Source organism: Schistocerca serialis, chromosome 1 (assembly GCF_023864345.2).
Source record: "Schistocerca serialis cubense isolate TAMUIC-IGC-003099 chromosome 1, iqSchSeri2.2, whole genome shotgun sequence".
Taxonomy (NCBI): Eukaryota; Metazoa; Arthropoda; class Insecta; order Orthoptera; family Acrididae; genus Schistocerca; species Schistocerca serialis.
In genome coordinates this window covers 290476122-290500508 of record NC_064638.1, presented here as the reverse complement: position 1 = coordinate 290500508, position 24387 = coordinate 290476122, and the positions used below count along the sequence as shown (strand labels likewise).

The 24387-nt window shown below is 43.1% G+C and overlaps 1 protein-coding gene across 1 annotated transcript in view; it reads left to right on the top strand.

The window, feature by feature from the left end:
* Positions 1–24387, top strand: part of LOC126467492 (uncharacterized) — a 209037-nt gene that overhangs the window by 134099 nt on the left and 50551 nt on the right. Inside the window, exons 11-12 of the mRNA XM_050096470.1 lie at positions 19883–20002; positions 23737–23875. Of these exons, the coding sequence (XP_049952427.1) occupies positions 19883–20002; positions 23737–23875 (259 nt within the window). The remainder of the gene's footprint in view (positions 1–19882; positions 20003–23736; positions 23876–24387) is intronic.

The following is a 24387-nucleotide window of genomic DNA, read 5'->3' as shown; positions in this document are numbered from 1 at the left end:
CCAAACACTCAAACAGTACTCAACAGTGGCTTGCACTAGTGCCCTATGTGTGATCTCCTTTACAAATGAATGATGCTTTCCTAAAACCCTCACAATAAACTGATATCGACCATTTGTCTTCCGTACTACAATCCTTACAGGCTCATTCTGTTTACTATTGCTTTGCAAAGCTATGCTTTGATATTTGATCGACATGATTCTGTCAGACATCACACTACTAATGCTGTACTCGAACTGTACGTGTTAGTTTTCCCTACTCACCTACATTAACTTACATTTTTCTACATTTAGAGGTAGCTACCGTTCATCACACCAACTAGAAAATTTGTTTAAGCCATCTTGTATCCTCATACAGTCACTCAATGATACACCTTCCCATACATCACAACATTATCAGCAAACAGCTACAGACTGCTGATGACCCTGTCTGCCAGATCATTTATGTATATAGAAAGCAAATATATTACAAGGAAAAGATAGTCATATCACATAACAAAATAAAGACGATATGGGATATAGCGAAGGAGGAGACTGGTAGAACCAGACATGAAGAGGGACAAATAGCGTTAAGAGTAAATGATACATTGGTGACAGATGTGTATAGTGTTGCAGAACTTTTCAACAAACATTTTATAACTGTTACTGAAAAGATGAGGTTGTCAGGTTCTGTAGATGCTACTACGGAATACCTCAGACGAGACATTTCAAGTAACTTCCATAATATGAATTTGACCCTCACTACCCTAGCAGAAATAATGTCCATCATAAAATCTTTAAAATCAAAAACATCTAGTGGGTATGATGAAATAACAACAAAGTTAATTAAAGAATGTGATTCTGAGTTAAGTAACATATTAAGCTATCTGTGTAACCAGTTGTTTATCAGTGGAATATTTCCTGAATGGTTGAAATATGCTGAAGTTAAGACACTGTTTAAGGCGGGAGATAAAGAAATAGCATCAAATTTCCGTCCAATTTCACTTTTGCCAGCATTCTCAAAAATTTTAGAAAAAGTAATGTACAGTCGGCTATATAACCACATTATGTCAAATAACATACTGTCAAAGTCGCAGTTACGATTTCTAAAGGGTTCTGATATTGAGAAGACTCTCTACACTTACAGTGAAAATGTGCTTAATCCGTTAGACAAAAAACTGCAGGCAACTGGTATATTTTGTGATCTGTCAAAGGCATTTGACTGTAAGTAAATTAGAATATTGTGATGTAACAGGAAATGCTGCAAAATGGTTCAGATCATATCTCTGGCAGGAAACAAAGGGTGTTATTAGGAAAGAGACATATATTAAGCTATCAGCATCATCCAATTTTAAACTAATTACATACGGGGTCCCACAAGGTTGCATTTTAGGGCCCTTACTTTTCCTTGTGTATATCAATGACTTTTCATCAGTAACATTATCAGTTGCCAAGTTCATTTTATTTGCCGGTGATACAAACATTGCAATAAATAGCAAATCAAGTGTAGTCTTAGAAAGATTTGCTAATAAAATATTTGTAGACATTAATCACTGGTTCCTAGCCAATTCTCTGTCGCTAAACTTTGAAAAAACACACTACGTGCAGTTCAGAACTTGTAAGGGGTGTCCCACGCGTATATCCTAACATACGATGACAAGCAGATAGAAGAAGTGGACAGTGTTAAATTCTTGGAATTACAGCTTGACAGTAAATTCAACTGGGAGGAGCACACCACGGAACTGCTGAAGCGTCTTAACAAATCTCTATTTGCAATGCGAATTGTGTCAGACCTAGAGGATATAAAAATAAAAAAGCTGGCATACTATGCTTACTTTCATTCCATAATATCATATGGGATTATTTTTTGGTGTAATTCATCAAGCCAAGCTAAAGTTTTCCAGGCACAAAAACATGCAGTTAGAGTTATATATGGTGTCAACTCAAGAACATCCTGCAGAAGCATATTTAGGGAACTAGGGATACTAACTACTGCTTCCCAATATATTTATTCCTTAATGAAATTTTAAAAATATATCACTTTTTCAAACCAACAGCTCTAGCTTATTTGTTTCAGTTGTAAATATTTGTCATGTGTTATTGTTTTTCTGACATGTTCCACATCCTGGAGGACCTCCTCACTATGGATCAATTGGAATGAAAGTAAATCTAATCTAATCTAATCTAATCTAATCTAAAATAACAGCTGTCATATAACACTTCCCTGGGGCACTCCTGATGATACTCCTGTCTCTGATGAATACTTGCCATCGAGGACAACATACTGGGTTCTGTTACTTAAGAAGTCTTTGAACCACTCACGTATCTGGGAAGCTATTCTGAATACTTGTACCTTTGTTAACAGTCTGTCATGTGGAACTGTGTCAGATGCTGGATGGAAATTTGAGAATATTGAATCCGCCTGTTGGTGGACACCAAATCAAATTACTTCTTAAGTTCACTCTTTAAACTATTGTAGCATGATTCTAGCTCTGTGACACAGACAGTTCCTGCTATAAGATGCCATCGCTGTTGTAGAAGACATCCAACACCAAGAGAGGCAGGTAGTCCACAAAAATTTCACACAGTCATCGGCTGTCATAGTGGCTTTGGTTACTACCTCATGTTTTGTGGAAGTGCAAGTGAATGTCCCCTGTAGCATAACACTGTGTAGCCCCATGTTTCGTGTACAGAACAGGGTGTTCCTCAACATTTGGGCCTGCACAATCATTGTTATTTTGTCATCAGATCTTCCGTAGATTGCTGCCTATCGTGCTTTACAGTGATGAAACATGGATTCCAGCACCTTGTCTCCTACTTGTGGTTTCCCCTTCCTAAGACCATTTTCTGTAGATGCAAGTGAACAGTCAAGCAACTTCACCATTTTTGTGATGCTCTTTCCTAGACACAGGGGCTTAAAAATATTCCCTTTGTCGAAGTCGCATATGTCAGTGGATTTTCTCACTTGTGGCTTATATCATCGCAAAAATGATTCCCTTTTTGTTTCTTTTTCACTCATGTGTGTCCCTTACTGTGTCACATACTCACAACATCACCAGGTGACATTCAGTTTTGTGATGGACAGTGGTCATGAATTTTTGGCTTAACAGTGTATTTAGAATGTGTAGGTACAGACTTATCTTTTATGAGAAAGATGTCTGCCATTATTGTTTGTAAGTAGATAGTTGTATTAGAATAATCTGACTGGTTGTATTCAGCTTGTGACAGTTTCTTCATACGTACCACTCTTCAAAAGATGGTGCTGAAATTGATAGATAACACAGTTTAGATCAAAAGCAGTATTATCCTGAGAAAAATGCATTGGATCCAAACCATAAAAACAGACCTGTTTCAAATGACTGAGTGTTCTGCAGTTTTCTCAGTGTAGCTGTTTTGAAACGTACATACATTCATTCATTATTTGACTTGATCTCGTTGTGTGCATGTTGTCCCCGATTTCTTAAATACATTCGTTCATAACCTGGCTGCATTATTAAAGTATAACCTTGCTTTTACTTTCCTGGAATTAATGTTTTCCCAACTTTTACGACATTTTTTATCACTCCCATCAAATTTCCTATGTCCACAATGTTAATTCACACCCGATTTTATGTAAACATATCTGTTGGTTCAAATGGCTCTGAGCACTATGGGACTTAACTTCTGAGGTCATCAGTCCCCTAGAACTTAGAACTACTTAAATGTAACTAACCTAAGGACATCTCAAACATCCATGCCCGAGGCAGGAATCGAACCTACGACCGTAGTGGTCGCGCGGTTCCAGACTGTAGCGCCTAGAATCGCTCAGCCACTCCGGCCGGCAAACATATCTGTAATTTTCCCGTGATTTATGCTTTACAAAAATTGTTCGTGGAGAAAAAAACTGACTGCAAATGACGCTGGCATGGTGTTGGCCATCAAGAACTGTTAAATGGATTTCTTGTCACCAGGCTGCTCCAGTTAGCAGATTTGAACCAGTAAACATGTAAAAGTTGGAACAATTCGTGCCACATATCCTGCCACTGCCAAGCTCTACTAGGAGTGGTGGCTGCTGGGAGTAACTAGGTTCGTTAAATAAAGATTTAATGACCAATCACAACCATTTCCAAACTGTCTCTGCTGTGCATATGCAGTTTCTGATAGTTGTAATCTTCGTGACACCTTGTCAAACCATATTTAGCTTGTTTCGTCATTTGGCCACTCGTAGAGCTACTTGACACCATTACTCACTTAGTGTTGCTCAAATCTTTTTGGTTTAAGCACAGTGCCAATTACGTATTTTTCATGCTCAGCAAAACGAGTTTCGAGAATTTATGCTCATTTTCAAGAGCACTATTTACGAATGTATTTTACTCAAACAATGTGAGTGATAGTTTGTAAGTGCAGGGTTTTCTACATACATGAGGAAGCCCAGTATCTAATAACCTCAAAAAGACGACTACAATGCAAATGACGCAGAACAACACATATGCAGACACCACACAAAATCCTTATTTACGTACATATTCGCGTTTGATAATGAGAAAAGATTCTCAAAACACATCGTGCTTAGCATGAAAAAATACGTAACTAGTGCAGTGTTCCATTATTTAAATAATGAATGATAGCTGCAGGCTTTCCAAAAACATCAATTATGACGTATGGCATAGACTCAAATGTTTCTGCTTCCTGGGCAGTTATCAGTTGCAGTTACATCAGCGGTTTCTATCAGATAATAAGCCTTTATTAGTGTTGTGACTCGCTGATCTTTGAAAGTGCCGCTGTGCAGTTACGCGCGCCCTCTACATGCGACACTGTCTGCCAGCCATGCAGCAGCAGCGCCACCTAAGCGGCCAGCCAGCCAGCGGCCGCTAGACTTGGACTCGGTTATGATTTGACTGTCTTACTCTGTTTACTTGATCTGTGACTTTCATGTATTGAATCTTCCTTGAAATATATTTGTTCAACTTGAAGTTATAACAATTGGCGACGAGGTAGTGATTTTTCTTTTCCATCATTGACCCACATGTTTCCATGGCTACTTTAGAGCAACTATTGCAAGGTCTCATAGAACAGCAAACGCTTCTCACAAATGCGATTCGTGATTTCGTCGCGGCATCAAATGCGGGGCATCTCTCGTCGTTGTCTCTACGTACTTTTCCTCCTTACGACAAGACGGCGGAAGACTGGTCTGATTACAAAAAACGTCTTCGACAGCACTTCTTGGCCTTTCATGTTGTGGACGAACAAACGTGTAAGTCTCTGTTCCTTTCATGTATCACCTCAAATGTATCAGTTGTTGTCGCAGTTGGCTCCTTTGAAAGATCCTGTGTCTTTGTCCTTTGCTGAAATGTGCTCACTTCTGTCCGTCTATTTTCAAAAGCAAATGCATGTGGTAGCTTCTCGTGTTTATCTTTGTCAAAAACAACCGAATCAATCCTATCGCGCTTGGGCTGCTGAACTTCATGGCCTCAGTAAAAAGTGTCAATTTGTTACTGAAGTTCACAAAGAATCCTATGCCGGTTCCATGGTACGGGATGCTATTATCCGATCGGCGCCCGACAAAGAAGTTAGGCAATGTGCCCTTCAGTTGGCAAATCCAACTCTAGATGAAGTCTTATCCACTGCTCAGTCTTTTGAAATTTCTTGCACCGCTGGAGCTCAAATAGAGGCATGGGGCGATGTCAGGGAAATACAACCGCTGTGCGATGTTGACGAAGCGTGTGGCGTGTCCCGCCGGCCGACGTGGCCGCAGTACGCTCCCAAGCGCAGCCTCGGCCTAACCGTAAACAAACCTCTAAGAAACTGCAGCAAAGCCCACGGCAACTTCCTTCATGTCAGCGGTGTTTTACGAAATATTGACGAGAAGATTGTCCACAATGTTGGGCCGTGTGTCACAAATACAAAAAAAAGGTCATCTGTCATCCGTTTGCAAATCCGACCGCATACATGATGTTCATGAACATGACGCTGATTCTGATTCTGTGTTGTCTGTCAATTGTACTACTTCCCTTTCAGGGAAGTTATTCCTCACTGTCCAAATACTTGGTCGAGATGTTCGCATGCAGGTGGATACTGGTTCTGCTGCCACTATCATCAATTCTCAGACGTATCTTCAGTTGGGTTCTCCAATCCTGTCACTGTCACTAGGCAATTACGGACTTACAATAAACAGAAGATTTCTCTCTTGGGACAATTTGATGCTGAGGTATCTTACAAATCTGTCGCTTGCACTGTTTCCATATTTGTGGTCAACCATAGTAATGCGGAGAATTTTTTTGGTTTCGATGCCTTTCGTGTTTTTGGGTTCTCCATAGATGACTCTGTCAGTATAGTCTCTGATGCTATTCCTTATGCTCAATTAGATTCCTTGTCGACGACATTTTTGTCCCTTTTTTCTCCTGGGTTAGGCTGTGCAAACAACTTTGGAGCTCATATCACTCTGAAACCCACCACTTGACCTAAGTTTTTTCAGGCTCGGCCCATTCCTGTCGCCCTTCGTGATCAGGTCAAATGGGAGCTGGATCGTCTCACTGCTTCAGGGATCTTGCTTCCTGTCACTTCCAGTGAGTTATCCTCTCCTATCATTGTCGTTGCTAAGCCAAATGGTGATATTTGTCTCTGTGGCGATTTCAAAGCCACTGTAAATGCTCAGTGCCTTATCAACACTTACCCTATGCCTCGACCTGAAGAATTGTTCACTAAACTTGCTGGAGGCCAGTATTTTTCTAAACTTGACCTGTGAGAACTTATCATCAACTTCCTCTCGACGCTGCTTCCCGGCAGTTTCTGGTCTTTAACACGTCTTTTGGCCTCTGTCAGTACCAACTATTGCCATTCGGGGTTGCCAGCGCCCCTGCTCTCTTTCAGCGATTCTTGGAACAGTTATTGCTCACTGTCCCTGGGTGTATCAATTACCAGGACGACATTGTTGTCACTGGCTCCACCACTGATGAACGTCTTCAAAATCTCCGCACACTTTTTCATGTCTTACAGACTGCCGGTATTAAGTGTAATCTTCAGAAATCAAAATTTTTTCAGGCATCTATCATGTACTTGGGGTTTCAACTCTCTCGGGATGGTATTCGTCCGCTTCAGCAAACTGTTGCTGCGATTGATGCCCTTGCTCGCCCTATATCTGTTAAGGAACTGCAGGCCTTTTTGGGGAAAATAGCATACTATCACAAGTTTTTACCGTCTGCTGCTTCGGTGGCTCAGCCGTTGCATCGCCTGTTGCATAAAAATGTGCTTTTTCACCGGTCCGCGTCATGCGATGCGGCTTTCCAGAAATTGAAGACTATGCTGAAACAGGACCCGTGCCTGGCTACTTATTGACCTGGCCAACATCTTTGTCTTGCCACGGATGCCTCTCAATACGGGGTCGGTGCAGTCCTTGCACACCGTTTTTCTGACGGTTCTGAACAATCCATTGCTTATGCCTCCAAAACGCTCACGGATGCCCAACAAAAGTATTCTCAAATTGAAAAAGAAGCTTTGGCCGTTATTTATGCTCTTCATAAGTTTGGTGTTTTTCTCTATGGATCCAGATTTCATCTTGTTATGGATCACAAACCACTTGTTTCCTTGTTTCATCCATCAACGTCACTTTCCGACAAGGCAGCATACCGCCTCCAGCATTGGGCTCTTTACTTGTCTCGTTTCAATTATGAGATTCATTTCTGGCCGATGGCTCAACATGCAAATGCTGATGCACTGTCTCACTTTCCCATGGGTCTTGATCTGGCATTCGATAGGGACGAACTTTTGTGTTTCCACCTGGATGTTGCCGAGCAGCGGGTTGTGGACGGGTTCCCCATCACCGGGGACCGGCTGGCGGCTGCTACGGGTTCTGACCCTACCCTCTCCTGGGTTTTACGCTGTATTCAGAAGGGTTGGCCAGATCATCCGTCCGCTAAGACTTCTGATCCGTTGCGGAACTACTACGCTTTGCGTTACCGCCTCACGGCTAGGGATGGTGTTACCCTCCTTTCCACCGAAAATGCTTCGCCGCATGTTGTGGTACCTGTGTCTTTGCATGCTTCGGTCTTGCGCCTCCTTCACCAAGTGCACTGGGGTGTGTCTCGCACAAAATCTCTGGCGCGCTGTCATGTGTACTGGCCCGGCATCGACTCTGAAATCGCACACATGGTCACTGCCTGCGGCCCTTGTGTGTCACAGGCCGCTGCCCCGAAGTCATCTTTGTCACCGTGGCCTTCACCTGAGAAGCCCTGGGAGCGTATTCATGCTGACTTCGCGGGACCTTTTTTAGGTACTTACTGGCTTCTCATTATTGACGCCTACTCTAACTTTCCTTTCATTGTCTGTTGCACGTCGCCTACCACCGCAGCAACCACCAACGCTTTAGCTTGCATTTTCTCTTTGGAAGGCCTTCCCTCGACTCTTGTTACTGATAATGGTCCACAATTTGCCTCTTCTGATTTTGCGGATTTTTGTGCCCGTCACGGTGTCATGCATGTTACGGCCCCTCCGTTCCATCCACAGTCAAACGGTGAGGCTGAACGACTGGTCCGCACATTTAAGGCTCAGATAAGGAAACTCCTGACTTCTGCTGATGATGTGCTTCTCCAATTTCTGGCTTCTTACTGTTTCACCCCCATGGGCGACCACAGCCCGGCTGAGCTCTTTCGTGGTAGCCCCGCACGCTACTTCATCTTCTGCTTCCTTCCACCTCATGGCCGCAGGTGCCTTCGCTTGGCCGTTTCACCACCGACGACCTTGTATGGGTGCAGGGATATGGCAGGCGGCCAAAATGGAGTCCTGGCAGCATCTTACGACACCGTGGCCAACGCCTGTATGAAATCCAGACGGACACGGGTGTTAAAGTGCTTCATTCTGGCCAGCTTCGGCCTCGTGTGCCGGCAATGCCTGTTCTGGATGCCAATACACCACCTTCGGATCTACCTGACGCTCGGGATACTGAAATCTCTCATTACTCACAATGCAGTCCTCTCACCATCATATCGGTGCCAGCACGAGAACTTAACGCCACCAGGAGACGTGCCCATGCAGGAACCAGATGACCATTATCTGTCGGAGCAACTCTACTCGCCTCCTTCTACTACGGACGCGGACACATCGCCAGACTTGCCGCATCTGGCAGATTGGTGCACGGGGCTCCAGCAGATTCGACCCCCACGTCTCCTGTCGTCTCGACCCGTTATCATCGGGGACACTTCTGTCTGTACAGGAATCCTCCTCCTCGAGACTTTATGGCCAGTCAACAACACCTATGGACGTTAGCAATCTACGGGCCACTTCCATCAAGACCCGTGCAAAAACTTCAAAGGGGGGAAAAGTGTTGTGACTCACCGATCTTTCAAAGTGCCGCCACGCTGTTACGCGCGTCCTCTACATGCGGCGCTGTCTGCCAGCCATACAGCAGCAGCGCCACCTAAGTGGCCAGCCAGCCAGTGGCCGTTAGACTTGGACTCAGTTATGATTTGACTGTTAAAGTGTACACACATCTTACTCTGTTTACGTGATCTGTGACTTTCATGTATTGCGTCTTCCTTGAAATATATTTGTTCAACTTGAAGTTATAACAATTAGATAATAAACAAGTCTCTGACAAGTATTTTGATGCGTATTATATACGTATATCATACATAAAGTGGGAAAATGCAAGTGGTTGTTCTATACTTTACCTTTACAGCTTAAAACATTATTTCCCACATTTTACATTTTCTTGCATTTAACACCATTTTTTTCAAGTCCCTTGAAAGTGTAAGAGCGGGATTTCATTGTAGTTAAAATGCAGGCTATTACAATAGAAGGGTTTACATTTATGGGAAAAGTGACAGGAATGCCAATAATACTGTAATGATTTATTGTCAACATTTTCCATATAGTTTGCAATCGTGTGCTGCTACTTGTTGGGTTATGTGACGGGTCTCCACATAACCATCAAAGAACATTTGTTAGAGAGAATAATGAAATGTCAGTATTAGACTCAGTGAATCATAATCCCCACATTAGCACTCGGCAATTAAGTTAGGAAGGGGGATTAGTCAGACTGCTGTTTTCTGAATTTGAAATGTAGAAAATGTCATCTGTTTGACATTTCCCTCCATCAGGAGCTGTATGACAATGATTTCCAGAACTGAGTAATATTGGCCTGTGGTCGCTTCAGCACATACAGAGACCCCAATTTTTTTGCTTGAGTATTGTTCTCTGGTGTGTTGACTTTCACAAAACTTGGTACAATTAATTGACTTAACATACATTAGTGGAGTTTGGAAAACTCACATTGGTTACTACAAGTTGAATATTGGTGTTCATGGAAACGTGAACTTGTGGTGTAGAATAATTGCTGACTAACTCATTGGTCCCTTCTTTATCCAAGGCATCTCAAATGGTGATAAACATCAAACATTCTTGAAGCATGATGTGCCAATATTCCTTGGGTGTGCGGCAAAAAGTGTGGTTGCAGCATGATGGTTGTCCAGTGCATATTCTGTATAAGTACGGGAAATATTAGATGTGTGTACAGTTGTCAGTGGATCAGAAGCGGAGGTCGATCGTCTCGGACTGCAAGATAGCCAGATCTTACTTCGCGTGACTTTTGTTTGTGGGGTTTCTTGACGAAGAAAGGGCCAACAATGCGCAATAACATGATTCAGTGTATCACCAATGCATGTCAGTAGATTACATCAGGAACACTTCTCAGTTATGTCGAATCATACCCTGTTGGAGAGAGGTATAAGAACACACCTCAAACAAGTACACCATTGGTGAGAGGTGAGAGCACACACCTTTCACAGTTTTTTCATAATTACTGCTATTCATTTTTTAACCCAGTGCATTCTTCTCAAAATAATAGCATTTTGTAACTCATTTGTGGTATTTGTTGATTACATTGCCATCTTATCGCATAATAACTTGTTACTTGTTACATACAAAAGCTATGTATTGTTTTTTTGTAGAATCCGAATCTACAATAAAAATGGGATGTTCTTATTTAAGATGTTGCACCCTGCCCTACCCAACCCCTTGGGGATGATGCAAGGAAGTCAACTTTGGTATCGCAGGATAGCATTTTTTAAAATATAGAACAACTATTTTTTTCCTTTTTTAATCCAATGTGTAGCTTTTTTTCGATTTTTTATTTTCTCAACATAAGAAGCTTGCCCTGTATATCCAGTTTCCACTGCATTTTTATCAGTTAGAATTGTCTTTGTTAAAACAGTAGAGTTCTCCCTGAAAAGTATCAAGCTATGAAGTGAATTGTATCCAATGAAAAATTAAGTTTGAGAAAATTATAAATTTACTAGGAGACAGAATGACTGGTCATCCCTCACCTTCAGAATATGAAATTTCAAATACTGTTGATAGACATACATGAGAATACAAAAAACTGTACCCGAATTTGTAACTATTGGTTCCCCCCTCAGTGAGAAAAGAGGGTAAGGTTGGAGAACGTTACGAAAGTGTCGCACGTTGCTGCGGACCACAGGCTGAGAGGGACCCACTGATTGGTAAAGGTAAGTATCTCCTAGTAAAATTATGAAGTGAACATATCATGACTAGCCCCAAAAGAGTACAAAAACAGTCGACATAAAATGATGTGGATTCACATTTTTGTTTGATGTACAGAAACGTTTTTGTGTGCTTAGATAATTAAGATAAAATTTTTTATTTTAAGGAGACCACTCACCGAAAAACAGGAGCCTCCAACACACTTTGCTCCATCCTGTTCACCCCATGAACTGACACTACATTATCCATTTCTCCTTATAATCACCAAATGCTTTCACTTGCCCATTTCCTGCCTCATTTCCCATTTCCTAACACAGGGTGTTTATGCCCCACAAGAACAGGGAAATCTGGGAAAAAAGGCAATCTTTTTGTCCTGGTAAAACTCAGAAAATTTTTAGAATTCCGGAAATTTTTCATTGTTTTGGTTTTTAGTTGAATTTTTTGTAACTTTGACTGGTAAGAACTGATACTCTGCCAGATAAATTTCTTTTAGCCTGCCACTACAGAGTAACAGTAAAACGATAGAATAACACCAAAATAAAACTTTATTTATAAAGAAAATATACCATTTACAATAGCAACACGCAGTTGTTTGCTGAGAGTAAAAACAATATAGTAAAGGCTTAAGGATGAAGTCTATGCAATTTGTAACAGTATACTGCTTTTGATGAGCATGACATCACAACTGTTTACATTTCTAACAAGTTGCAGGAGAATACTGTGCTTGATGGTTCAAGGAGCATTACTTTTCAAAGTAATTTTCCTTTTACGCAGCACGAATGTGTGATGAATTAGAAAATCATGGAGCATTTTATGCTCATTCAAAACTTAAACGTTTTTAGGACCAGCCACTTAGAAAAGTTTTGGGCCCAGGAGACCAGCCATTTATGTCGTGCTGGGTTTCGATTCCTAAAATGTTGGGGTGTAAAACCTTTACCATTCAAGGAACTTATAAGTTTTACAGCTCCAGGGGAAAGTATATTGTCACTTAACATGGAAAAAATGCACCATCACCTGGGGTATAGTGTATTTTCACCCAGGAGAAAGTACATATTCACTTGAGAAAAATGTATTTTTTGACCAGGAAATCCAGAAAAAATATGGAAATTTTTTTTCTTGTCCACGTACACACCCTGTAACATCATCCGTATTCCACTGGATTGCTGATCCATCTTTCTACAGCAGTTCAGAAAAGCAGCCATTCCTCTGAGTAATCCCACATCTTGTTCGTTAAATGCTGTCTAAACCACAGAATATATCCCCCCCCCCCCCCCCCCCCCCCCCCCGTCCCCTAATCATAAAAATAACCTTCTCTGGATCCCATTCCTCCTTCAGCTTTTCGGATTCCACCAGGCCCTATCGCCCATGGAACTGGTACTACAAAAACACCTCTCCATGCCACAGGCATCCCAGAAACAGCTCTACTCCCTCTGTAAGACACTGTTACTGTGCAGTTCTCTCTCTCTCTCTCTCTCTCTCTCTCTCTCTCTCTCTCTCTCTCCCCCCCCCCCCCCCCCTCCCACCCCACACACACGCACAAAAATCTCCAAAAATAGAAATGGTTGCACTCCATCACCTGGAGGAGGATTCCAGACACCACCTCCATAAACTATCCAACCTGTTGACATCCTACTCCTGCCTTGGGTCAGTAGTATCCATCAACAGCCATTCTACTCACAGTGAATCCACTTATCAACCCCCCAAAGCACCCAGACCCTGCATAGCTGACCTCTTCAATTTGTGCAAAACCCAGAATCCAGTGAAATCCAAAACACTGCTGTTAATCTCTCCAGTAGAAACCTCGGTCATGTGAACTATCACTCCTGTCCGAAGGCCTAACCTTCAACCTTGCTTCCTTCTCCTGATCCCTGCAGTGGAAAACACTTTGTCAGCAATCCCTCCAACAAAAGCCAACGTAATCCCAACATTGACCTTGTCTCTCTCAGTTCATGTCACCGTCCAATCATGAAGTTCCCACCTAATCACCCACTAGTTGGTTGGTTTGGGATGCAAAGGTACCAAACTACAGGTTTATCAGTCCCTTTTTCCTAATGCAAACAAGGCTCAAGGTGAAACAACACCCAAATTTAGTTTGGAAAAGTAAAAGAGAGTAAAAGGAATGGGGAACCAAACCAAAAGAGCAAATGAAAGAGACGAACAATATAAGGGGAAAATGTACACCACAAGGAAAAGTATTAAAACCGTAAAGCAGATGGTCTGGGCTAGCTGACCACAAGAATAAAAGAGGATGAGGCAGCCACTCTTCAACACACTAAAATCTCCAGCCTAAAAAGACAATGCGAGATGAACAACAAGGGAAACTAAATACAAAGAAAGGATGACAGAGAGATAAATCAGAGGGAGGATGGATGCCTCAGGAGAGTAGGTCAGGTACCCACCCTTAGATGGTACGATAAAAACTCCCCTCTTGAATAAAACATAAAATTAAATCTGCTGTTGAGGCATTGTCACCCAACACTGTAGTTAGAGTGCTGGGAATGTTAAAAGTCTGCCGCAGAGCAGCAAAATTGGGCTGTCCAACAAGATTGTGGACGACAGTCATAGGGGAGCCACAGGGACATTGAGTTGACCATGTGTTAGCCCCGCTTGGCTGATGTGAAGGTGGCAAAGGACAATAGATTCCCTGCAAGTGGCTTGCATGGGTGACTGCTACACATTTGTTGTGTCCTTGATAACAGGGAGTTTATTTGATGTACTGAGGGTGCGCCATACAATATCCCAGATTGTGAAAACTTTGTGGTGGAAGACCGATCACGAATCGGTCTCCGGCAGGCCAATCTCCAGAGTTGGTTTACTGGTAGCCTTTTTGGCCAGGTGGTCATTAAGTTCATTGCCTGGTATCCCAATATGTCCTGGGGTCCAAATGAAGGTCACTGAATGTTCACTGTAGGTCACTGTTCTCAAGGGCATAAAGAGACTCATGGATGGTCATTACCAAAGGATGTTGAGGGAAGCAGTGCTAGAGAGCTTGTAAGCTCCTTAACAAGTCACTATAGATGACAGAGGACTCACCAGCTCAGAAGTGGATATGCTCAAGGGTGCAATAAATGGCTTACAACTCTGCACTGAAAATACTTCAGCCATCTGGCAAGGAGTGCTGTTCAGTATGTCCAGTGTGAGCGTAAGCGAAGCCAACAAGGCTGTCGACCATTGACCTGTCGGTGTAGACTATTTCTGAGCCCTGGAACTCGCCGAGATGAGAGAGAAATTGCCGGCGGAGGGCCTCAGACGGAACAGAGCCTTTTGAGCTTTGCGGTAGATCCAGCCGAAGCCGTGGCCGAAGCCGAGATATGGACCATGGAGGTGCACGGAAGTGGACCCACAGGAAACGTGGTAGGGGGAAAGCGTTGAGTTCATTAAGAAGCGACTGGACACAGATGGCGAGTGGATTCCCAATGCTGGGTCACTGTTGCGTCAGATGGATTGTCGTGTTAGGAGAAAGGAGATGGTAATTTGGATGGTGAGGCAAACTCTGAATGAATGTGGGCGGTATAATTTGCAAGCAATAGTTGCCACCAGATCCTCAATAGAGGAATGCCTGCTTCCACAAGGAGGCTGTTCACATGGCTCATTCGGAAAGTTCCCGTTAAGAGCCGAACTCCGCAGTGGTGGACAGGGTCCAGCAGACGTTGTGCAGAGGGTGATGCTGAACCATACACCAGGCTCCCATAGTCAATACAGGATTGTATGAGGGCTTTGTACAGCTGAAGCAGTGTAAGACAATCAGCACCCCAGTCGGTGTGGCTCAGGCATCGAATAATATTGAGGGGCCGCCAGCACTTGTCCTTAAGCTGATGAATATGGGGATGCTGAATTAAGTGTGCATTCAATGCCAGTCCCAAAATGTGGTAAGTCTCCACTACATCTAGTAGTTGGTCATCGAGGTAAAGTTCTGTATGGGGATGGACAGTACGATGACAACAGAAGCGTGTGACAAATCTTAGCCATGAGTGAGGGCCCATGTCTGCGCTTTCTGTATAGCTCCCTGCAGCTGGCATTCAGCCACAACAATAGAAGAGGAACAGCAAAAATCGTCAGCATATAGGAGAGGAAATACTGATGATCCTACTGCTAATGTGAGACCATTGATGGCAATTAAAAAGAGTGGGACACTCAGGACAGAGCCCTGCAGGACCCCATTCTCTTGTATATGGGGTGCACTGTGGGATGCACCAATATGAACTCTGAAAGTGCGGAGTGACAGGAAGCTGTATAAAAATTGGGAGTGGGCCACGGAGACCCCACTCATGCAGAGTAGTAAGGATGTGGTGTCGCCAAGTGGCATCATAGGCCTTTGTCAGGTGGAAAAAGATGGCAACAAGGTGTTGTCATTGGGCAAAGGCCAAACAAATGGCAGACTCCAGGTGCATCAAGTTGTTGATGGTGGAGCATCTTTGGCAAAATCTGCCTTGGGACAGAGCCAGAAGGCCCCGAGACTTAAGGAGCCAACACAACCGCCGTCTCACCATACATTCGAGTAGCTTACACAGAATGCTGGTGAGGCTGATGGGATGATAGCTATGAACATCTAGTGGGTTCTTACCAGGCTTTAGCGCTGGGACGATGATACTTTCCCGCCAGTGCGACGGGAATTCACCAGCACTCCAGATGTGGTTGAAGATGGCAAAGATGTGGCACTGGGGATCCGCTGAAAGATGTTTCAGCATTTGCAAATGCATGCGGTCTGGGCCAGGGATGTGTCAGGACAGTCGGCAAGGGCACTGAGAAATTCCCACGCACTGATGGCAGCATTATATGTCTCAGGGTGGTGTGGAGCAAAAGAGAGGTGTTGTCGTTCCATCCTCTGTTTGAGGAGATGAAAGATAGGGTGCTAATCTTCAGATGCAGAGATCCGGGCATAATGCTCAGCAAGACGCTCTGCAATTACGTCTGGATCGGCCGATACAGCTTCATTTGTGGAAATTCCAGGAACACTTACAGGTGTGTGATAGCCGTAAAGTCAACGAAGCTTGGTCCATATCTGGGAGGGGGAGGATCGTGTTCCAGCGGTGGAGACATAGCGTTCCCAACACTCCTACTTTCTTTGTTTGACAAGGAGGCGAAACTGGGTACAGGGCCATTTGAAGGCAATGACATTCTCCAGGGATGGGTGGTGCTTAAGAAGTTAGAGGGCCCATCTGCAGTCTCTAATGGCCACAGCAATTTCCGGCAACCACCAAGGCACTCATTTCCACTGGGGACAACCGGAGTAACAAGGAATTGCCAATTCAGCTGCAACAATAATGGTATTAGTGATGGCATAAATCACCTCGTCAATGGTGGCATGCAATGGAGATTCAACAGTGCTAGTGATTATGAAAATGTCCCAATTAGCCTTGGGAAGAGCCCACCTAGGCAAGCATCAAGATAAGGGACACTGGAGTAGGGTCAGGAAGAGTGGAAAGTGGTCACTACAACACAAGTCTTCATGTGCTCTCCTGTGGATAGGTGGGAGAAGGCCATGACTGCAAACCAAGAGATCAGTGGCCGAATATGTGCCATGTACCACACTGAAATGTGTGGGGGCACCTGTATTTAGGAGGTAAAGGTCGAGTTGAGTTACTAGGTTGTCAACATTTTGCCACAGCCTCTAATCTTGGCTCCATCTCACAAAGGATTATGAGTGTTAGAATCACCCATAAGGGGAACAGGTGGAGAGAGTTGCAAAATGAGTGCAACCAATACATGGGGTGGTGCGTCACCATCTCGAGGGAGGTAGACGTTACAGACGGTAATTTCCTGCATAGTCTTCACCCTGACAGCCACAGCTCCTAAAGGTGTTTGAAGGGGCACAGGTTCGCAACAGACAGAGATAAGGACAAAGATGCGAACTACACCTGATGATCTGTCACAAGCAGGACAGTTTTTGTAGTACCCCTGATAGCTATGAAGGGTGGGGCTCCGCATTGCAGGAAACCAGGTTTCCTGAAGGACAATGCAAAAATAAGGTGTAACTCTTTAAAGTTGACGTAACTCAGCCAGGTGAGAGAAAAAACCGCCGCAGTTCCACTGGAGGATGACGCTTTCTACTCCTCCACCTACAGGCTCAGCTAGAGTGATCCCATGCTTAAGTCCCAACATAACCTCTAATTTGTACTGAAATCTATAGGCCCTTCCATCTCCCTCCTCCCTCCTATGACACCCCACACATCCACCTTCTACATGGCCCCCAAAAATCCACAAACCCAACCGTCCTGGTTGCTCCATTGTAGCTGACTATTGTGCTGCCAGTGAAAAAAATTCTGTTCTTGTTGACCAACACCTCCAGCCGATGTTGATGCCATCTCCCTGTACACCAACATCCATCAATGCCATTGCCTTGCCACTATCGAGCGCTACCTCTCCCAATGGTCATCCAGGCTCCAAACTCACAACCTCATTCCTTACACACATTACCAACCCTGTCCTGACAAACAGCTACTTTGGCTTTGAAGGAAAGGTTTACAGACGAATCCATGGAACAGCCACAGGCACATGTGTGGCACTCTTCTATGCCGACCTTTTTACGGGCCATCCAGAGGAAACCTTCCTTGCCTCCCAAAACCCCCAACACCTAGTTGGGTTCAGGTTCATTGATATCTTCGTGAACTGGGCCCAGGCCGGCCTGGGTGGCTGAGTGGTTCTAGGCGCTACAGTCTGGAACTGCGCGACCGTTACGGTCACAGGTTCGAATCCTTCCTCGGGCATGGATGTGTGTGATGTCCTTAGGTTAGTTAGGTTTAAGTAGTTCTAAGTTCTAGGGGACTGATGACCTCAGAAGTTAAGTCCCATAGTGCTCAGAGCCATTTGTACTATTTGAAATGGACCCAGGACCAAGACACCCTATGTGCATTCCTTCACAACCTCAACACCTACTCTTCCATCTGCTTCACCTCGTCCTCCTCTACCCAACGCACGACCTTCATAGACTTCGACCGCCACCTCTTTGATGGTTCCATTCACACACCTGCCCACATTGAACCCTCTAACCACCAACAGTACCTGCATTTCCACAGCTACTACCTCTTCCACACCAAAAAATCCCTCCCATACAGCCTAGCCACTTGTGGACGACACTGTCTGCAATGACAATAACTCCCTTGCCTGCTATGCTGAAGACCTCTTGAAGGCGATACCTCCAAGCCTAGTCCACAAACAGATTTCCTTTATCATATCCTCAAACACCTCCAGTCCTTCACCATGCCAAAGAATCAGTTACAAAGGAGTGTGTCACCCTTGTCACCCAGTATCTTTCTGTACTGGAACAACCAAAACCATCTGCTTCTCCAGAGCTCTGATTATCACTCATCTTGTCCAGAAAGAGGAACATCCTACCTAAGATCTGTCCCATCCCTCCTTAAAATGGTGTTCCGTTGCCCATCGAACCTACACAACATACCAGTTTGTCCCTATGCCACACCCACTCCAACTCCCACAACCTCCACCCCCCGCCCCCCACCCCCCACCCCGCAGTCCCATTACCAACCCCTTGTCACATGAATTATATCCCTGTGCCCCAGGTGCAGAACCTGCCCTGTCCACTCATCCAGCACTTCTTATTCCAGTCCTGTAATAGATTTATCCTACCCCATCAGAGGCTGAGCCACCTTTAGAAGCAGCCATGTCATATACCAACTCTGTTACGAACGCTGCACAACTTTTTATGTCAGTTTGACTACCACCCTGTTGTCCACTAGGATGAATGGCCACCGCCAAACATTTGCCAAGAACAGAGTGGGCCACCCGGTGGCACAACCTACAACTGAGCACAAAATGTGGAATCTCAGTGGCAGCTACACAACCCAAGCCATCTGGACCTCCTCCCCCCCCCCCCCCCCCCAAGCACCAGCTTCTCTGAAATATGCAGATGGCAGTTATTCTTACATTGTTCTCCACTCCATCGTCTGGACTCAATTTCAGGTAATCCACTGCACCTTGTTGCACCTGTACTCTCCATCCAACAGTTTCACCTTTCTCCATCCTGGCCTCAGTATCAGGTAGCCTACTATGCCTGCACTCTCCACCCAACTGTTTCCCCTTCCTCCATCCTGCCACTACCTCTCAATTTATGTCCCCATGTTATCTTCAATGTGCCGCTTCGTACCATCTGCTATAACTGTGCCAGCCCATATACCTGCCTCCCCTCCCTTCTACATTCCTAGCTGGCAAATTGGCTGCCTCCTTCTGAGACAATAGCCACCCAACCCCCAGTCCCTGTCCCTGCCTTCTGCTTCCCTCTCATTTTATTTATCCCACCACATTCTAGCTCGTCAAATGATGACTCTGAAAGCTAGCAAGTGTTCTTTCATTCACGTAGGCCTATGACAGCTCAACACTTCTGCTTTTTGTTGAGTGTTCTCCCTTAGTCCACAAGTATTTACATTGTTCAGGAACTTTCATACAGTGTTTAAAATGAACTTTTAATTTTCAGTCTGGAACCCATATCTTCGAGGCAATAGATGTTGGTGCTCCAATACAGTGCATAGACCAAAATTGGGGTAATGTTTACATGGGAAACAGGGATGGAACAATTGCAGTATTCAATATTGAAGTAAGTAGAATTGCATGCATAACATCTCATCAATTTCCAATACAGTATAAAATACTGAAATATAATCATATAAATGCTGTGTATTTATTGTGTATGTGACTGAAAAAATAAACAATGGAATGCATAAAAATACTCACTGTATAACGCAGATGCTGAATGCCAGGTAGGCATATAAATAAGAGTAGTAACATGATAAGAGTAGCTTATGAACTTTTGGAACTCCTCAAGAAGAGTGATCTCCAGTTGAAACCTGAATCGCAGATGCTAATCGAAAATGAGTCACTTATAGAATTTCTCAGCCACGAGCTACAAAAATAGCATCACAACCTGTCTTGATTTCTTAGTAAGCTGTCATCAGACATTGTGTTTAAAAATAAAGAAAAAGACAAGTGTCAAATACTATTAAACTGATTTACTGCTCAAACATCTATACGCAGCTGCTCACTATTGAATATGTTACATAGTAACTCATCAACTCAACAAGAGAAGATAGAGCCTCATGGTGTGAACATATCTACCCTCTGACTGAAGGCTACAGTTAACTAAATGATGGTACAAAGCTAGTAATTTTTAAATTGTAAACATAAAATTAAAAATGTTCACAATACAAAATTGCTTCAATAAAAGAGTTTTATTGTATGATGGTTAATGTGTTCCCTTAATCTGTATGCCTAATCAGTGATTCCTCTGCAACTTAGTGTGCACTGGTATGAAACTTAGTGGCAAATTAAAACTGGGGTGACTCATAACTTGCCCGCACAGCTTCCCTTCCACCTCTCCCTCTTTCCCATTTTCCAAACTTTAGTGTTACTGAAAGATTCATTCTGAAAACACTCCCCTAGGTTGTGGATAGACCATTGTGCTACAAAATTCTTTCCTCCAGGAGAGCTAGTACCGTAATGTATGCAGGAGAATGTCTTTGAAGTTTCAGAGGTAGAAGAGAGGTAAAGGCAGATCATTTGTCTGGCTTATTTGTCTTGTGACTGATAAAGGTCTCGGTTTGAGTCTTTGTCTGATGTATTTTTAATCAGCTGGGAAGTTTCAGAGGCTAGCCTACATGAAATACACCTTGTAAAATAATTCAGGTGTACTTAGAGTCTATCATGGTCACAACATTAAGTGATACTGATACCTTGTAGGTTACATTCCATCAATGGCACCAGCATGTGGCGTAGTTGAAGGTGTGACAGTTTACATCATAAGGCTTTGACTTATCAAAGGGCTTTCATAGCTGTCCATGCACATGTGACTGCTGAGCTGTGCCCGTGCTATCACTTGCAAAGAATTGGGATAGTTCGTACATAAATATGTAACTAAGTTGATGGAGCAGCAGCTTTATGTATCAGTTTGGTTAAGAAATGCCTGTCACATTGGAGTCAAAGGAGGGGTGCGGTCTGAGTGCTTGTCTGATTGACAGGTGTATCTCTTGTCAGACATGGGGTGGCTAAAGATTCGACCAAGATAGCAAAGCTGGAATGCCACCTTGAGTGTGTATAGTTCTGAGGAAGGGCATCATTTCAGGTTACAGTGAAAGAAAATCAAAGCTAGGCAGAGCGCAAAGTCCTGCAGTTTAGTTCCAGGATTGTACTGTGTAGAAAGAAGAGCTGGTGATTGTTGAGTAGGTGTCTGAAACGTGGGGCAATATGTCTAGGGGAGTGATACGGTAGTGTGTGTGTGTGCGTGGGGGGAGGAAGGTTCCTCTAACTGAAGGCTTCACAAGAGTTTCAACAAACTCAGATAGAAAGATTACTATCCTTGCATATGCAGTGTCCATAGATACCAGATCTATAGAGGAAGTCTGTCTGATGAGAATAGGGTGGCTACTGCTGAAATGCAATTATTATTGGTGGTTGATGGAAGCAGTGTGGTTAGAAATTCCAATTGGCAAAGAAAGATTAGGGATCAACGTACTTGAGCTCTAATACGCCTTGTGTATAAAATTTCCTCAGCTTCTTTCATGTTGTAGGGATGTCTTCATTTTTAGCGGAGATGCTGAATCACAGATAGGAACAACAGAAAGACTGCCAAAGAAGTTAGCTTTCGGCCAAAAACGCCATTGGACACACACACACACACACACACACACACACACACACACACACATACGACCACAGTCTCTGCCTGCTGAGGCCGGGCTGCGAGCAGCAGCACATGATAGGAGAAGCAGTCTGGGTGGTGGGGGTAAGGAGGAGGCTGGGGCAGGGAGGGGGAGGAATATCAGGGTAGGAGTGGAGGATGGTAAAGTGCTGCTTGTGGGAACATACAGGGATGAGGTGGAGATAGGGTAGGGCATATGGTGAGTAGTAATCTATCCTTTTCATAATATTATTCCATCATGGTGTTTCCATTGCTTGATTTGTCTTCATTTTAGAGTAACTTGAGCACTTCAAACACTGCCATCCTCGTGCATTGTATCGAAAACCCTCATCATTCAGGAATTCCACTCCTAGGGTAGTGGCATGGTACCTTTCTGTGGGAACTGTGGGACAGTAGTCAAAGAACACATTAGCAGTGTACAGAAGTGACTTTTTCCCCTAATGTCATTAAACACTAGTCCACTCTACAGCTTTAATTGCAGGTCAAAAGAAAGAGTAATGATTGTAAAATGTGTTTCAAAATGGACGGATTAGTCACCTGATTTAATACATTTATATTGGACTACACCACGGCCAACTAGAGAATAGTAATCTTACTGAACTCAGGTTAATTCCTAAGCACTGAAAATTGTCCTTTGAATACTAATGTAACATAAATAGAGCTTTGGGCAGATTTAAATTAATAATGTGAAATTCAACAACTGTTCAGAATAGATCAGATGTTGATTGTTTAGTTTTTGCTCACTGTGACTAGTGATATCGTCATCACAAACGTTGAATATGGCTTATGACATACCTTAGATATACGGATAAAAGCTCTGATTATGCAAAACTGTTTTCCTCTGTGGTGTGGATGTGCATCTTTTATGGCATCACTTCTTATGGATTATAAAGAATATTGAAAGTTTCTGCAGTTGTGTTACTACGTATTCTTATTGCAAGAGTCAATTTTTAAATGTTATTTCTTTTGTACACAGGTGGTGTGGCCATACATAAGACTCTGAAACCTCACCACTATTTCTTATAGGGATACTTCACACAGTTTTTGCATTTATCTCACAGTTGGATTCTCCATTATTTCAATCACTTCTCCATCTTTTTCTCAACATTGTTTTCATAATTTTTGTACACTTACTTTTAGATTTGTCTATGATTGGTACCACACATATAGAATAATTATGAGTGTAAGGATTGGAGGAGAGGAGGACTATTCAAAGTTTGGGACAAAAGATTATTTAGGATCATAGATCAAGGGATGTTCAGCAGTACAGAAAGAAACAAAAATCAGCACTCTCATTCCAGCAGTCTGTTCACTTTTAAGTTTTTTCCTCTTGTGAGAAATCAATCGGAAAACCAAATACATAAATCGGTTGTCTGTGAGTCTTAATCTACATAGTTGTTTTGTTATTTCCTCTGTTCAAAGGAGATTTGTAGAAGGCTTTTGATGCACAACCATTGCCACCCTATAGATTTTTGAAAGTAGATGTAGATGGTAAATATTTATAGATTTATAGAGATTGGTGCTCAGCTGGATGTTACATTTCAGCTTGCAAAAACTTTGAATTATGTGATATTTTTGCATATTTGTACTTATAATTTCACATTTAATACTTTGTTGACCAATACAATTTTTTGTAGACACGTCAACTTTTGAATCCGAGGCTATCATGTACTGATGAAGCCATCCTTTCATTGAAGACTGCCAAGGAGGGTCCCAGACAGGTTCTTTTAGTATCCTGTCGTAATCAGCCTCTCACTATAAGGGATGCAAAAACAGGTAAATGAAGTAGAATTTATCATAATTGTTTTATAATATGAGAATTCAATCTGTGTATATCGCATAGTACTTTTCCCATGACTGACTGACAGAGAGAAATTGTGTATTTCTTCATAATTTTTTTTCTTTCGTCTTGGCAGTGGGTAACGTGGTATCCTGATGGTAATAAACTATCGTATCTCATTTAATACAGATTAGGCATATTGCCTAAGGGCTACACAGAGACCTTGTGTAATAATGAAGGCTGAGGAATATAATAAAAGAATATCTTATTTTAGTTAATGACAGAGCAGAATTTGGGAAAACTTCTGATTGTGTGTAGCAGAAAGTGAAGATTATCAATTATTGGTAATATAATGTAAATGGACAGATAAAAATATCTACTCACAAGCGGAGGCAGGGGAGCAGACACACAAAGGGATTTAACTTTCACAAGGTTTTGGAGCTGATGGCTTCTTCTTCTGGTGGAAGAGTTGAAGGGGAAGGAAGAGGGGTGAAGGAAAAGGACTGAA